This window comes from Trichosurus vulpecula, chromosome 8 (assembly GCF_011100635.1).
Source record: "Trichosurus vulpecula isolate mTriVul1 chromosome 8, mTriVul1.pri, whole genome shotgun sequence".
Classification (NCBI taxonomy): Eukaryota; Metazoa; Chordata; class Mammalia; order Diprotodontia; family Phalangeridae; genus Trichosurus; species Trichosurus vulpecula.
This window is the reverse complement of record NC_050580.1, coordinates 162791384-162807177: the sequence shown is the minus strand read 5'-3', so window position 1 is coordinate 162807177 and position 15794 is coordinate 162791384. Positions and strand designations below refer to the sequence as shown.

General features: G+C 38.3%; 1 protein-coding gene across 1 annotated transcript in view; it reads left to right on the top strand.

Annotated features, from left to right (window-relative positions):
• The window catches only part of TEX9 (testis expressed 9), a 53844-nt gene that overhangs the window by 5307 nt on the left and 32743 nt on the right, over nucleotides 1-15794 (top strand). Inside the window, exons 5-6 of the mRNA XM_036736855.1 lie at nucleotides 13203-13245; nucleotides 14322-14407. Coding sequence (XP_036592750.1) covers nucleotides 13203-13245; nucleotides 14322-14407 — 129 coding nt within the window. The remainder of the gene's footprint in view (nucleotides 1-13202; nucleotides 13246-14321; nucleotides 14408-15794) is intronic.

Genomic DNA, 15794 nt, shown 5'->3' with positions numbered 1-15794 from the left:
TATCTTCATTTAATATGGATTCAAGGTCTTCCAACATTCTTATTGCCCTCTTCTGGATTCTCTCTGGCTTATCAATATCCTTTTTAAACTATGACATCCAGAACTGAATACAGTATTCCAGATATGTTCTAACTTGGGACAAACCACAGTTTCCCCATCACCTTCTTATTCTGTTATGCATCTATTGATGCCATCTTGATTGCATTAGCTTTTTGGCTATCACATGACTCTGCTGACCCATATTGAAATTTCAGCCCATTAAGATCCCCAAATGTTTTTCAGACAAACTGCCGCCCAACCGTGTCCCTTGAATCCTGTGCCTGTGAAGTAGGTTTTTTGAACGGAAGTGTAAGACTTTACATTTATCCCTACGACGCTTATCTTATTAGATTCAGCCCAGTGCCTTAGCTTATCGAGATTTTTGGAGGATCCTGATTGTCATCTATTTTATTAATTTTCCCTTACTTTATCATTAATACAAGTCAGGAAATTAGCATTTAGTTGTCTGCACAATTGATGAATGTGTCATCTATGTTTTTGTCTAAGCTAATGATAAAAATTTTAACAGCACGGATTCAAGGAATGATCCCCAAGGCACTCCATTGGAGATCTCCTCCCAATTTGACCATCAGAAACTATTCTTTCAATGTGTGCATTCAACTACTTCTGAAAATATCTAATTATATTATCCAGTTCATATCTTTCATCTTCTCCACAATGGTAGTCAGAAATACTTAAATAAATGCTTTGCTAAGTAAACTATTTCTATAGCATTCTCTTAAAACTCCAGTTTAATAGCCCTATCTAAAAAGGAAATGAGGCTAGTTTGACATGATCAGTTCTTGATGAAGCTGTGGTCACTTTTTGTAAATATTGCTTCTTTTTCTAGGTCGTTTCTTTAATGATCCATTCTAAAATTTCCCCAGGAAGTGAAGTCAAACTCACTGGCCTATAGTTTGCAAATATTCTTCTCTTTTTGAAAAGTGGTACAACATTTACCCTTCTCTAACATATGATACCTCTCCTGTGAATTTTCTGGTCTTTCTAATATCCCTGACAGTGGCTTAGCAGTGAAGTATATCAATTCTTTCAATGCCTTGGGATGTAGTGTGTCAGGGCCAGGTGACGTGAATTTATCAAGGGTGACTAGGGGCTTTTTTCAATGTCCTTCCTTACTTTGGCTATCAATGCCTTGTTAGTCTTTTTTTCTCATGGCATTTTCAGCACAGAAGTCATGCTTCTTGAAGAGAAAACAGGAGCAAAGGAAGAACTGAGCATCTCTATATTTTCTCTGTTGTTAGTTGTCATTTGCATTTCCACCCTAAGGAATCATCTTAACCTTTCTAGGATCCTCATCTTTCTCCTTTGATGCTTTAAAACAACCTTTTATGTTATTCTTAACTTGCCCTTGCCCATTTGAGCTTTAGCTCCTGACAAACAGCACTATGCCACACTCTTATCTTTTTCCTCTGTTATCTACCCTTTGTTTCCATCTTCTCTGCATATTGTTTAAAATCTAGTTCCTTTGCATCCTTGAAGAGCTTTCCCAGACTGCTTCTGTTGTTCCTGCTCATTGTAACTGCTTCGCTCTTTGTTTCCAGAATCTCCTTCTTGATGTTTCCCTATTGCTTGGGTTGGCTTCGCTCGCTGACTTTTGTCCCTAAAATCCTCTCTATTCTGGTGTTGGATCCTTTGAAATCCGTGTTGCCAAAATCTGTGGGGCGTGTAACATTGTGCCTCTTTGCTCTTCTCTTCTATCACAAACTCCAAAAGGGAGTAGTTGCTGCCTCCCTTTGTGCCCATCATTTCCACCCTTTAACCTACTTCTACCCAGTAACTAGTTTCTCCTTTTTAATGAAAATCAGATCCACAATGGAATTTCTTCTTCTTGTTTCCTTTAAGGATGCAACTATCATTAAAGCAAGTCAAGAACTTATTAGCTGCTATGTTTGGCAGAGACAGGCCCTGTGGATATCTGAATAATTGAAGTTCTTCATCACCACTATATTATGCCTTTGTGCCGGGCTTGTGATCTGTTCCCTAAACTCCTCATCTGTTTCTTTTTCTGGTCCAGGTGGTCTCTAGTGTACTCTAATGACAGTCATTTCTATTTCACCCTCTAATGATCTGCACCCAAATACTCTCCATCATTGTTCTCTCCTTTGGCACCTAGATTTCCTCATATAGCTATACCTTCTTTTTTTAAAAATTATTTATTTATTTTTAGTTTACCACACACAGTTCTACATAATTTAGAGTTCCAGATTTTCTCCCCTCCCTCCCCCCTCCCTCCCCAAGACGGCATGGAATCTCATATAACTATCACGTATAACTTCGCATTGAATTAATTTATACACTAGTCAAGTTGTGGAGAAGGATTATGACCAATGGAATGAATCATGAGAAAGAAGAAACAGAACCAAAAAAAAACAACCGAAAAAAAAAAACCAAAGAGAAGCAAAAAAGGCGAGCATGTAGTGTGCCTCAATCTGTATTCAAGCTTCACAGTTCTTTCTCTGGATGAAGACAGCATTCTCCATCGTGAGTCCCCTGGAGTTGTCCTTGCACCTTAGGTTGCTGAGAAGAGCGAAGTATGTCAGGGTGGGTCCTCACAGAATCCATATATCTGTGGCTGTGCACAACGTTCTCCTAACTCTGCTCTGCTCACTCAGCATTATGTTTTGTAGGTTTTTCCAGGTTGTTACAAAGTCCGTATCATCCCCATTTCTTATGGCACAATAGTATTCCATCACCTTCATATACCACAGCTTGTTCAACCATTCCCCAATTGATGGGCATCCCTTTGTTTTCCAATTCTTGGCTACCACAAAAAGAGCCGCTATAAATATCCTTGTACATATGGGTCCTTTTCCCACTTGGGTGATTTCTTTGGGATACAACCCTAGAAGTGGTATTGCTATAGGCATATGAAAAAATGCTCTGGATCACCACTGATTAGAGAAATGCAAATCAAAACAAGTCTTAGATACCACATCTCTCCCGTCAGATTGGCTAAAATAACAAAACAGGAAAATGATAAATGCTGGAAAGGATGTGGGAAAATTGGAACATTGTTACATTGCTGGTGGAGTTGTGAGCTGATCCAGCCATTTTGGAGAGCAATTTGGAACTATGCCCAAAGGGCTGTAGAGATGTTCATACCCTAGCTATACCTTCTTAATGTGAATTTTTACCTTTCCCCTCTTTTTACCTATTTGGTTTCTTTTGAATACCCATCCAGAGCCATAGTCCTATCAAGGGTGGCATCCCAGAAAATTTAAGTGATAGTTATCAAATTTGCTTTCAGTCAATCAAGAAACATTTATTAAGTGCCTACTGGATAGAAATAAAAAGATAAAACAGCCCCTGCCTACAAGGAGCCTACATCCTTTAAAGATCTTTTTATGGTCCTTCTGGCACTATCATTTATGACCATATGAATCACCAGAAGTTGGCAGTAGCCTTGGGAGGTAGTCTGTTATATCTTTAATATATTATACTTGCCTATGACAGAAATACAAACGTACACTCAGTGCAAGTTATTTCAAAATCACCTCTGAGCACCATTCTGTTTGAGATTTACAACCTTTTAAAAAAATTAACTACTTGTTGGTGTTTAATTTTGCCTCTAAATTCCAAGTTATCTTTACCGCCATTCATTACCTTATAATAACTTGACAGACAGCCCCACCCTGGTTCCTTTTATAGTTTCAACAACTCCCCTCTCTCCTTGTACCAGCTTCCTATCTATTTATTCAACTTGTCCCATCTACCAGTCCACTCTGTTAATTTGATATACACCCCATTTGTCTTGTTTACCTTTTCTTATCTTGCTAACTGTATTCTTGAGTCTTCCTTTTTGGGTTCTTGTGCCTTAGCCTTCCTTAGTCTTCATTAACTTTCAAATAACCCTTCTTGATTCTGCTCCTCTTCCTTAAATCTTCTCTTACAGGAACCATTAATAGAATTTGGAAATGGAGATTATTTTTTGATTTTTCACTTTGCCTGTGGGGGTAGGTGCCAATGTCCAGACAAAAGCTTAGCTTCAAGCTTGCTGCTATAGGTAATTGAGGATGCCTGATTAGCATGGGAATTTGCAAAGGCTTGAAAATAGTTCCTGATTTTGAAAAAATGACTATATCAAAATTATAGTGAGAATAGTAAACTATTTTCCAATTTCTCACATTTGTATCTTAGACTGTTTCTGTCCCATTCTGTTTCTTTTTTATGTCTAAAGCACTATGGCTCTTCACATATCTGTTTTCTGGATTCCATTCTGGGCTTCTCCATTTCCTTCATATATACACTTCCTTGTTATAAGACAATACCTTAAATTTTTGGAATACTTAAGGCCCCCCATTTACATCTTAGCATGGGAATGCCTTGTGAGGGAGACTGTACCATGATTCACAATCACTTTTTGGTCAGGAGGGCATTCTGTCAGAGACCACCTTCAATAATAACAATTTTATCACCGTACTTCTTTTTCTCATTTACTAAAATGGTAACCTAATTTAAAAGATGACAACACTCCAAAGTTTACAGTGTCTGTATTCTGTGTAAAAGGTTAAAGAGAGTGTTATAGCAGGAACTGAAATAGAAAAGAGGTACTGCCAGAGGATGACTTATTAGCCCTATGTGAGCTTTTCTTTTAATGTGGTCAGTCCTTCAGTATTTTATATGCAGGAAATCACAATAGTATTTAAAATATCATTATGGAATTTGTGGTGTTCACCATGTGACTTGTCCTGTTAAAACATGTTCGCTTAGATATACAAAAAGATCCAGAGAAAGAGCTATGGAGTCTGGATGCAGATTGTGGCAAACTGTTTGCTCTCCTTTTTTTTCTCGTTTTTTTTTTGGAGGGGGGGTTGTTTCTTCTTTCTCCTGATTCATTCCGTTGGTCATAATTCTTCTTTACAACTTGACTATTGTGTAAATAAGTTTAATACGAAGTTACATGTAGAAGATATATCAGATTCCATGCTGTCTTGGGGAGGGGCGGGGGAAGAAAATCTGGAACTTAAAATCATGCGGAACTGAGTATTGTAAACTAAAAAATAAAAAATCTTAATTAAAAAAAAAGAAATACAAAAAATACTTTATCTGATATATGAGTATTTAAATGATCTCTTCACAGCCCCACAGAAATTTCTGGAACTAAAAGTTTCAAGCCATACAATTCCTAAAAGTTGCAGCTTGAAAGTAACATTTTAAAATATAATTATAAATGAATTGTTAGTGATTATTGTTGCTATTGGTACAAGGACTTCTATATTAGTGGTATAAAGACTTACGCAAACCCTTCCAAAGGTGGACTAAAAAGCTAAAGAAAGTTAACTAGTAGTCTGTTGTTTCTGCGAAATGAAGTGAGAGACTCATTTCACAAGTATAAAAATAAATGTTATTCTAAAGAATAAAAATAAATGTTTTGTTTTCTTATGCTAAATTTTCTTGAAGTGTAAATTAGAAATGAATCTTCCATTTACCTATACAAAGGGGCTTTTTTAAAAAAAATTACCCTATTTCATACAGATACATTTTACCAAATGAAACCTGGATATTGGAAACTATTTCACATACAAGATAATTTGGCATGCCAAATATTCATTTTGTCACAAAACAGTGCTACTCTTATATATTGTAGGTGCTCAGTAAATTTTTGTTGAATTTAAATCTGCTTTACAAAATGATTAAAATAATTTTCACCACCAATATACAGTACAGTATACAATAACCTAGGATTACTCTGTATCATGTAGTAAGTTGACCAGAACTTGGTTCCATCACATATGTGTAGCTTGTGGTTAAGTAGAAGCTGGGCTCAATAATTAAGCATATATTAAGTGTCTGTTTGTATTCTAGGCAGTGTGTTAGTAATTCAAAGAATGGAATAATCACTGTTCACAGTGAAATGATCACAAGAAGCATCCATGAGGAAGAACATAAATACATATATAAAACTATACAGAATAAATACATAGCAGTGAAATACACAATACATAATTTGGACAGGAGGCTATAAGCAGTTGGGGGATCAGGAAGCTGCGTTTTTGAAGGACAGAAGAACTCTGAAGGATAAGGAGTACCTTCCAGACCTGAGAGAGAGCCAGTGCAGAGGCAGTGAGGTGGGAAGTGAATGGAATGTCGCAGTTGAGAGTAATAGAGAGAAAGCCAGTTTGGCTGGGTCACAAGTACTGGAGGAGTAACGTACAATGAGGTTGAAAAGATAGATTGGGACTAGGATATGAAGGACCTTTACAAATAAACAGAGAAGTCTCTCTTTGAACCTAAAGGTCATAGAGCCCACTGGAGTTGATTGAGTTAGGGGAGTGAAGTGATTGGATGTACACTTATGAAAATCACTTTGACAGTTGGGCAGACGACGGACTGAAGTGGACTTGAGGCAAGGAGACCAGAAGAGGCTCTTGCAATAATCTAGGTGAGAGGTATTGAGACAGTTGATGATATGGGACTGAAAATCAGGACAAAGACTAGGACTAGATATATAGATTTAGGCATCATCTGCATGGAGATGATAATTGAACCTCTGACAGCCTATGAGGTTACCAAAAGAGAGAATATAGAGAAAGAAGAGAAACTGGTTCAAGACAGAACCTTGAGGAACACCCACAGTTTGGGGACTCAATATGGATGATCAGACAGCAAAGGAGATGGAAACAGGAGCTGTCCAGTAAGAGGAGAACCAGGAGAGGGAAATTTCACCAGCCCTGAAAGGAGGTGGTGTTCAGGAGTAAAGGGTAAACAACATTGTCATTATGCGGCTGATAAGTTGAGAAAGATGAGTACTCATCAGAAAAGACCCATCAGATTTGGCAATTTTGATAATTTTGAAGACAGCAGTTTCAGCAAATGTTGAGGTTGGAACCCAGGTTGCAGAGAGTTGAAGAGTGAGTGAATGGAGAGGTGGTAAGTAGAGGCATGAGTATGGAAAACTTTTTCTAAGAGTTTGATTGAGAAATAAAAGATAGAGGACCATAGTTTGAGGGGGTAGTGGGGGCTAGTAAAGTTTGTGGAAAGATGGAGGTGGTCTGGGCAGGTTTGAAGGAAGTAGGGAAGAAATCAGTAAATAAGGAGAGATAAAGATTTGAGAGAGGGAATGATTAAGGTTGCGGTCTGTAGGAAAAGTTAGGAAAGGATGGGATCAAGGACATATGGAGAGGGGTTGGACTTATCAGGATAAAGGGCTGTCTCATTGTGACAGAGTAGGAAAGGAGGTGAGAGTAGGAGAAAATGTCAAGGAGTTTGGGGATAAAGAGAATGGAAGAGGGAGCTTGAAAAAAGGACCTTAATTTGCTCAGTAAAATAAGAAGCAAGGGCCTCAGCTGAATGGGGAAAGGGAAAGGAAGGTTGAGGAGGGAAGAGAAGATTTGAAGAAGCGTCTGTGAGAAGTGAGATAGGGAATATTAGTCAGAAATAAAAGGACTGCCTTGTTGTGGTAGGGCCTGGTTGAAGCTGGTGCTACCACTTTATGTAACCTACCCAATAAGCATTGTTGTATGACTTCCTCCAGCTCCATTCAGCAGGAGTGAATAGGAACAGAGGAGGCCTATGGGAAGAGTAAGCCAGGGCTGAGTTTTGGCAAGAGGCGAGTGGTCATAGCACATGGGGGCAAGAGATTTGAAAGCAGATATTACTGCATTTGAAATAAATAGCCATCAGGTCAGGCGTGGAAAGGAAGTGTAATCAATGTGGGGATAGTGGCCTGAGAAAACACTGAGAGGTAAGAGGTAGGGATTTAAGATGTCCAAGTGAGGGCAAAGACTAGGTTTAGGAGGGGTGAGGCACAGGGAACAATGGAATGAGAAAACGTTAAGGTCAGATAGAGGAATATCAAAAGTTTCTAATTAAGGAAGTGGAACACTTACGGGTAATGGTCAGGTCCAGTGTGTGACCATCACTTTGTGGACTTGAAGTGGCATGAAAGAATAGGTTATGGGATTTAAGGAAGCTTAGGAGTTGGGAGATTATGGAGTTTAAGGGACCATCATTGTGAATATTGAAGTTCACGAGCGTAAGGGCAAAAGTTAGAGCAGAAAGAAAGGCGGTGATCCAGGTGCCAAACTCCTTAAGAAAGAAAGGAGACTGACCTGGGAACTGGTATACAATAGCCATCATGATGTGCATTAGGTGGGAAATTGTGATAGAGCAGACTTCAAAGGAAGAGAGATTCCTGAGGGCTGGTGGTAAAGGGATAGATCTAGGAGCCTAGACTAGTCTAGAAGTCTAGAGTCTAGAAGCAACGGGGAACAAGGAATATTGCAAGTCACCCTACGGGACAAGTGCTTCCAGGATGGGGTCGGGGTGTGTGTTGTTTAAGAAGGCCAGTGCTAGAGAGGATGGCCAGGCTATCATGAGGGATAAGAGATTACAGTGAGAGCTATTAGAGAAGAATGTAAAAGAAAAAAGTCCAGAATGAAGGGAAATTTGTTTGTTATGGAACAGGAATTCCAGAAGATAGAGTAGAAGGGGTAGGAAGGGAGACACGGTTGGAGTGGGATTGAGGAGGATGGGAAAGAGAGAACGGGAGATTTGGGTAGGGGGTAGTTTGCTGCTATATAACTAGTGATTAATGCAGGGCTAGGGAAAGAAACAGGGTGCTGGAGATTGTTATCCGTAGGGGTGGTATTGGGTAGCAGATGAATTGTAAACCTCATAGTCTTCAAGAGTTGTTTCAGCGGGTGCTGGATCTCAGTTCAGCTTAGGTCTGCTGCTGCAACTGCTGCTTCTCTAGGGTGGGAGAGAGGCAGGGCAGAGCTAAGCAGAACAGAATGATGGGCAGTGGTTGACTGAACCTTGGTCTGGTGAGTCAATCTCATAAATTTTATTCTCATGGGAAAGTATAACTAACAGCAGGCTGCTGGATTACTCTGCAATCTACTTCTTCTTTCACTTAGGTACACTAGAAATAGAATGGGTATGTTCCAAGTCAATAGGAAAAACAACTCCAAACTGATTTTAAGTTGAAATAAAAGGAGAGGGACAGCATTCAAGGGTGATATCAAACCTCAAATTGATACGAGGATGATTAAGAGAGTTTTCTTAAAAATATATAGCATTCAAAAAGATTTTTGTGTCTTTGAAAAAGTGGTGGCTTTCTTTTGTTCTATTATTATAAACAACCTATTTTTGCTTTCTATATAAATCCTTGATTTTGGAAGATGTATTCTTTACTATTTAAATTTTACATGTCTATATTTTAAATTTTTTTTGAAAAGTCCTTGTATGTATAGCTACTTCAGTAAGTTGAATACCAGAGAAAAACTCCTTTGATAAAAAAAAATATAAGGCCTGTGTTTATTTTCATATTTATATTCCTAGAGCCTAGATCAATGTTTTCCATATAGTAGGTGCTTAATAATATATATTGATTTGAATTGAATTGAACTTTCATGTTCCCAACAAGTATTATACTTGAGGAAAAGAGTGGAACCTATGTTACTTTTCCATCTTTTTAAATTAATTTATTTAATATTTTTAGTTTTCAGTATTGATTTTCACAAGAGTTTGAATTACAAATTTTCTTCCCATTTCTATCCTCTCCTCCACTCCAAGATGGCATATATTCTGATTGCCCCATTCCCCAGTCAGCCCTCCTGTCACCCCACTACCCCCCCCCATCCCCTTTTCCCTTGCTTTCTTGTAGGGCAAGATAGATTTCTATGCCTCATTGCCTGTATATCTTATTTCCTAGTTGCATGCAAAAACTTTTTTTTGAACATCTGCTTTTAAAACTTTGAATTCCAAATTCTTTCCCCTCTTCCCTACCCACCCAGCCTCCCTAAGAAGGCAAGCAATTCAACATAGGCCACATGTGTATCATTATGTAAAACCCTTCCACAATACTCATGTTGTGAAAGACTAACTATATTTCGTTCCTTCCTATCCTGTCCCCCTTTATTCAGTTTTCTCCCTTGACCCTGTCCCTTTTCGAAAGTGTTTGCTTTGGATTACCTCCTCCCCCTATCTGCCCTCCCTTCTATTGTCCCCCCTTTTTTATCTCCCTCCTTCTTTCCTGTGGGGTAAGATACCCAATTGAGTGTGTATGTTATTCCCTCCTCAGGTCAAATTCGATGAGAGTAAGATTCACTCATTTCCCCTCACCTGCCCCCTCTTCCCTTCCTACAGAATTGCTTTTTCTTTCCACTTTTATGCAAGATAATTTACCCCATTCTGTCTCTCCCTTTCTCCTTCTCTCAATATATTCCTCTCTCATGCCTTAATTTGATTTTATTTTTTTAGATATCATCCCTTCATATTCAACGCACCCTGTGCCCCTTTGTCTCTCTCTTTCTCTCTCTCTCTCTCTCTCTCTCTCTCTCTGTGTATATATATATATATATATATATATATATATGTATACATATATATATGAGGGATATGTGTATATATATATATATGTATATTCCCTTCAGCTACCCTAATACTGAGGTCTCATGAATTATACATATCATCTTTCCATGTAGGAATGTCAACAAAACAGTTCAACTTTAGTAAGTCCCTTATTATTTCTCTTTCTTGTTTACCTTTTCATACTTCTCTTGAGTCTTGTGTTTGAAAGTCAGATTTTCTGTTCATCTCTGGTCTTTTCACTGAGAAAGCTTGAAAGTCCTCTATTTTATTGAAAGTCCATATTTTGCCTTGGAGCATGATACTCAGTTTTGCTGGGTAGGTGATTCTTGGTTTTAATCCTAGCTCTATTGACCTCTGGAATATCATATTCCAAGCCCTTCAGTCCCTTAATGTAGAAGCTGCTAGATCCTGTGTTATCCTGATTGTGTTTCCACAATACTCAAATTGTTTCTTTCTGGCTGCTTGCAGTATTTTCTCCTTGATCTGGGAGCTCTGGAATTTGGCAACAATATTCCTAGGAGTTTTCTTTTTGGGATCTTTTTCAGGAGGTGATTGGTGGATTCTTTCAGTTTCTGTTTTACCCTCTGACTCTAGAATATCAGGGCAGTTCTCCTTGATAATTTCTTGAAAGATGATATCTAGGCTCTTTTTTGGTCGTGGCTTTCAGGTAGTCCAATAATTTTTAAATTCTCACTCCTGGATCTATTTTCCAGGTCAGTGGTTTTTCCAATGAGATATTTCACATTGTATTCCATGTTTTCATTCCTTTGGTTCTGTTTTATAATATCTTGATTTCTCATCAAGTCACTAGCTTCCACTTGCTCCAATCTAATTTTTAAGGTGGTATTTTCTTTGGTGGTCTTTTGGACCTCCTTTTCCATTTGGCTAATTCTGCCTTTGAAGGCATTCTTCTCCTCATTGGCTTTTTGGAGCTCTTTTGCCATTTGAGTTAGTCTATTTTTTAAGGTGTTATTTTCTTCAGTATTTTTTTGGGTCTCCTTTAGCAAGTCATTGACTTGTTTTTCATGATTTTCTTGCATCACTCTCATTTCTCTTCCCAATTTTTCCTCTACTTCTCTTACTTGCTTTTCTAAATCCTTTTTGAGCTCTTCCATGGCCTGAGACTAGTTCATGTTTTTCTTGGAGGCTTTTGATGTAGGCTCTTTGACTTTGTTGACTTCTTCTGGCTGTATGTTTTGGTCTTCTTTGTCACCAAAGAAAGATTCCAAAGTCTGAGTCTGAATCTGAGAGCATTTTCGCTGCCTGGCCATGTTCCCAGCCAACTACTTGACACTTGAGTTTTTTGTTGGGGTGGGACTGCTTGTAGAGTAGAGAGTACTTTGTCCAAAGCTTGAGGGGCTGCGCTGTTGTTTTCAGAGCTATTTCTACACAGCAAGCTCTGCCGCACCAGCGCTCCTCCTCCCCCAAGAATTGCCAACCTGGACCACGACTCAGATCTAAGCAGACTCTGCACTCCCACTCTGATCCTCCACTTAATTCCTCCCACCACATGGGCCTGGGGCTTGAAGCAGCTGCAGCTGTAGTTCTGTAGCTGGACCACATCTTCTGTCCCTGGGTCAGTGGCCAAACCGCGAACTCCTTTCACTCTGTCCCCCGCAGTTTTTCCCACTAACCTTTTATGTTGTCTTTGGTGTTTGTGGGTTGAGAAGTCTGGTAACTGCCACAGCTCACTGATTCAGGGCACTAGGGCCTGTTCTGCCCGGCTTCTGGTCTGGTTGGTCCGGGCGCAACCCACGCTGGGGTCTGCTCCGCTCCCAGCTCTGTGTGATAGACCTTACCCAGTGACTATCCAGGCTGTCCTGGGCTGGAGCCCTGCTTCCCTCTGCTATTTTGTGGGCTCTGCATTTCTAGAATTTGTTCAGAGCCATTTTTATAGGTGTTTGGAGGATCCTGGGGGAGAGCTTTAGGCCCGTCCCTGCTTTCCAGCTGCCGTCTTGGCTCCTCCCCCCATTACTTTTCCATCTTAAGAGTAGATAGCCGGCCATTCATTGACAGTTTTCCTGAGGATTTTATGTTAATAGCTCCGCTTAAACAATGCTTTATTGTTTCACATGCTTTCCACACATCTCATTCGACATAACCTGATAGAGCTGGAAAGGACCAAGGAGTCTTTTATAAAAGGAGCCCTGTAGTCCAGAGGGTTTAAGTTACAAGAGTTTCCTTGGTCAAGGACACACAGGTAGTTAGGAGGGGGTAGAGTGAAGACTACACATTGTCCTAGTGAGCGGGTCATTTTTCTGGCTCACCAGGACAACACGTAGTCTTCATTATGATGAAAACTAGTATTTCTTCCACTATACCTTTCTATGTGCTGATGCTTCAAACATGAGAAGTTAATAGAATAACTTTAATTAGTAGAATTAATTAATAGAATAGCTTTAAACATTTTAGGGTATAGTAGCACCAGAAGAGGTTAATCTTGTGAAATAATTAATGTCTTTGTATATATTACAGATAATCACCTCCCCATATATTCCATTCAGATTTTCTCACATTGGATTTTTGTAAAGTGGGGCCACCTGTAATCATTCATTTAAATTAAACTCTAATCAAATTCAGTTGTTGAATCTGATTTGAAAATTGAATTTTACAAAAATATTGAGCACTTATTATGTCCTATTTACTAAGCACTAAGAGACATTTATATAACTAATGTGCTTTTTTGACAGTGTATAGATAGTTTAGAATTTTAGGTTTTTTTAAAGCTTATTTGGTAGTTATACATTTTTCTTTTCAAGTTGTTACTATTAAATATTAATTTCAGCTTATAATAGCCAATGATTAATTTATATTTTTTTGTTTCCTAGAGTTCACTCGTCTTCTGAAGGAGCAGGTACCACAAATAGTAAGGTACTAAAGGTACAGAAATGAAGTTTTCTTTGAATGCATATATGTCCTATAGAAAGACAAATTTATTTTCACATTTGTATAAATATAAACATATAGGTATAAAGAGGACATAGGAGGCATCATGGCATAATGGACAGATGGTTGGCTTTGGAGCTGGGCACATGATAGACACATGGTCTGACCTGGGCAAGTCAGCGCATCCCTCAATGCTCTAGGCCTCTGTCTAAGATGAGAAGTTGCAGAGAAGGTGTCTACCAGCTTTGGTAGAGGGAATTCCCTCATCAGGGAGTTCTCTATATCACTGAAATCACAGGTCCCTATCCCTATGGAGGACATATGTAGCAAGCTCATTGTTAGTAGAAATATATGTGTTTTGGAAGAGTTACCTACAAAGTGAATCTCTGTACATTGATTCCTTTTCTCTATTGAATTCTCTGACAAAAATCAGAGCCTCCTTCCACTGGAGTGAAAAAAAATCATTGTGGACTGAGTATCCGTACAGCCGCATGGATTTCCTCTAGAGGCAGAAATTTTTCCTTCTCTAGAGGCTAAAATTCAATTAAATCCAGTGATACAAGGGGAACAGAAAGAAGATTTGAAATCTTATAGCTATGGCCCTCCTGCTGCAAATAGAATTCCAGACAAAAGACATTTACATCTTGAAGTTAAACGAGAGAAAGACCTTCAATAATTGAAACTGACCTGCCCCAGTGAGCAAGTAGTTGGTTAGTAAGGGAGGCTTAGTAGCTATTTAATATTCTTTATATCCGTTTGAACTGCAAATTGTGAGACCTAGTCATAGCTTTTCCACCAAGAAGATAGTAGCAGGTCACTTAGCCTTTCTGGGTTCAGCTTTACTCATCTTTCAAATGAGAGTTGTGAGATGATTTATAATGTCACACTCAGTTTTAAAATTCTGCTTCTTTTACCCTCAGCATCCCCTCTCCACTATTACTGTTTATTGAATAAAAAACAGTAACTCTGTTGTACAGGTAAACAGCAGGCCTATGTATGATAAATGTATCATTTGGAAAATGATTGGATGCTAACTATTGCTAGTTTATTTTTTCCCCTAGCAACCAAAGATCAGTAAATCTGATTCTGTGACTGAAATTCAGAACAAGTCACAGTCTGGGAATAAAGGAAAGAAAAAAACTTCAAGGTATGTATTGTTAAAGTATTACTTTCATTTTCTAGTGTCCAAAACTTAGCAATATCATCTCTGTGAATAACTGAGCTTTCTGAACTTCCCCACATCTTGTTGTTCAGTTGCGTTCTATTCTACATGACAGGGTTCATTGGGTTTTCTTGGCAAAGAGACTAAAGTAGTTTGCCATTTCCTTCTCCATTGGATTAAGGCAAACAGAAGTTAAGTGATTTGCCCAGGGTCACACAGTTAGTGACTGGCTAAGGGTAGATTTGATCTCTGGTCTTGATTCTAGGCCCAGTGCTCTATCCACTGAACCACCTAGCTGCCCCCTTTTGCACAACTACTCTTACCTTATATATGTAATTTTACATATATATCATACCCATTTTCATACATTTAAAACATTGCAGTCAGTGATGTCTTGCAGCAGCCTACTAATGACTATGTAATATGGTCATAAGTGAAATTGCTATATTTCTTATTATTAATTTAAAGTAAACTGACTTCTCAGAGGAGCTAGGACAAGTTCCTTGATCCCATCATTTAGAATAGTTCCTGGCATACAGTAATCATTAAATAATTTTTTTCATTTATTCCCGGCCTTGATCCCATCATTTAGAATAGTTCCTGGCATACAGTAATCATTAAATAATTTTTTTCATTTATTCCCGGCCTAATCTTTTGTCGACTATACAGTTAGCCCTTCCACATTGTGGGGGGCTAGGGGCATAGCACCCCCATGATCTGAAAAGATCTGGAAAATCATGTAAAAAAATGTTAGTCCTGCCTTCATACCAGAAAAATAATCTGAATTTTTTTCTTTTTCTTTTATGAGGTGTTTACAGTACCTTATTATAAAATTTGGGTTAAATATTTGGTCATAGGCTATGTTATACAATACTATACATATATTTTATGCATCTCTGAGTTTCTTAACTTTTTCTGCGTCATCTGCAGGCCTTTGTGTGTCATCTGCAGCTTCTGCATAACTCCCCAAGATTCCCATTTAATTTCTTATGCCTACCTGTGATACCTTGAGACCACAATGTGGAAACTCACGAGGTGGTAAGGATAACTATAGTAGATTTCATCAATTTTGCATGCTTAATAAAAGCACTACAAATCATTCTAGTCATTTGAGAATATGATCTGACATGAAATAATACTGAATTTACTTTTGAATAGGATCTTAACATATTTAAATTTTATTTTCTTATTTTATTTTTTAAATTTTTGTTTTCAATTCTAAATTTTTTCCTTCTGTCCATCCCCTCCCCTCCCAATGAGAAGGCAAGAAATGCAATTGCCCATTATACATATGAAATCATGCAAAACTTATGTTGCAAAAAGGAAAGGCAAGAAAAATAAAGAAAGTAATAAAGTATGTTTCAATCAGTAT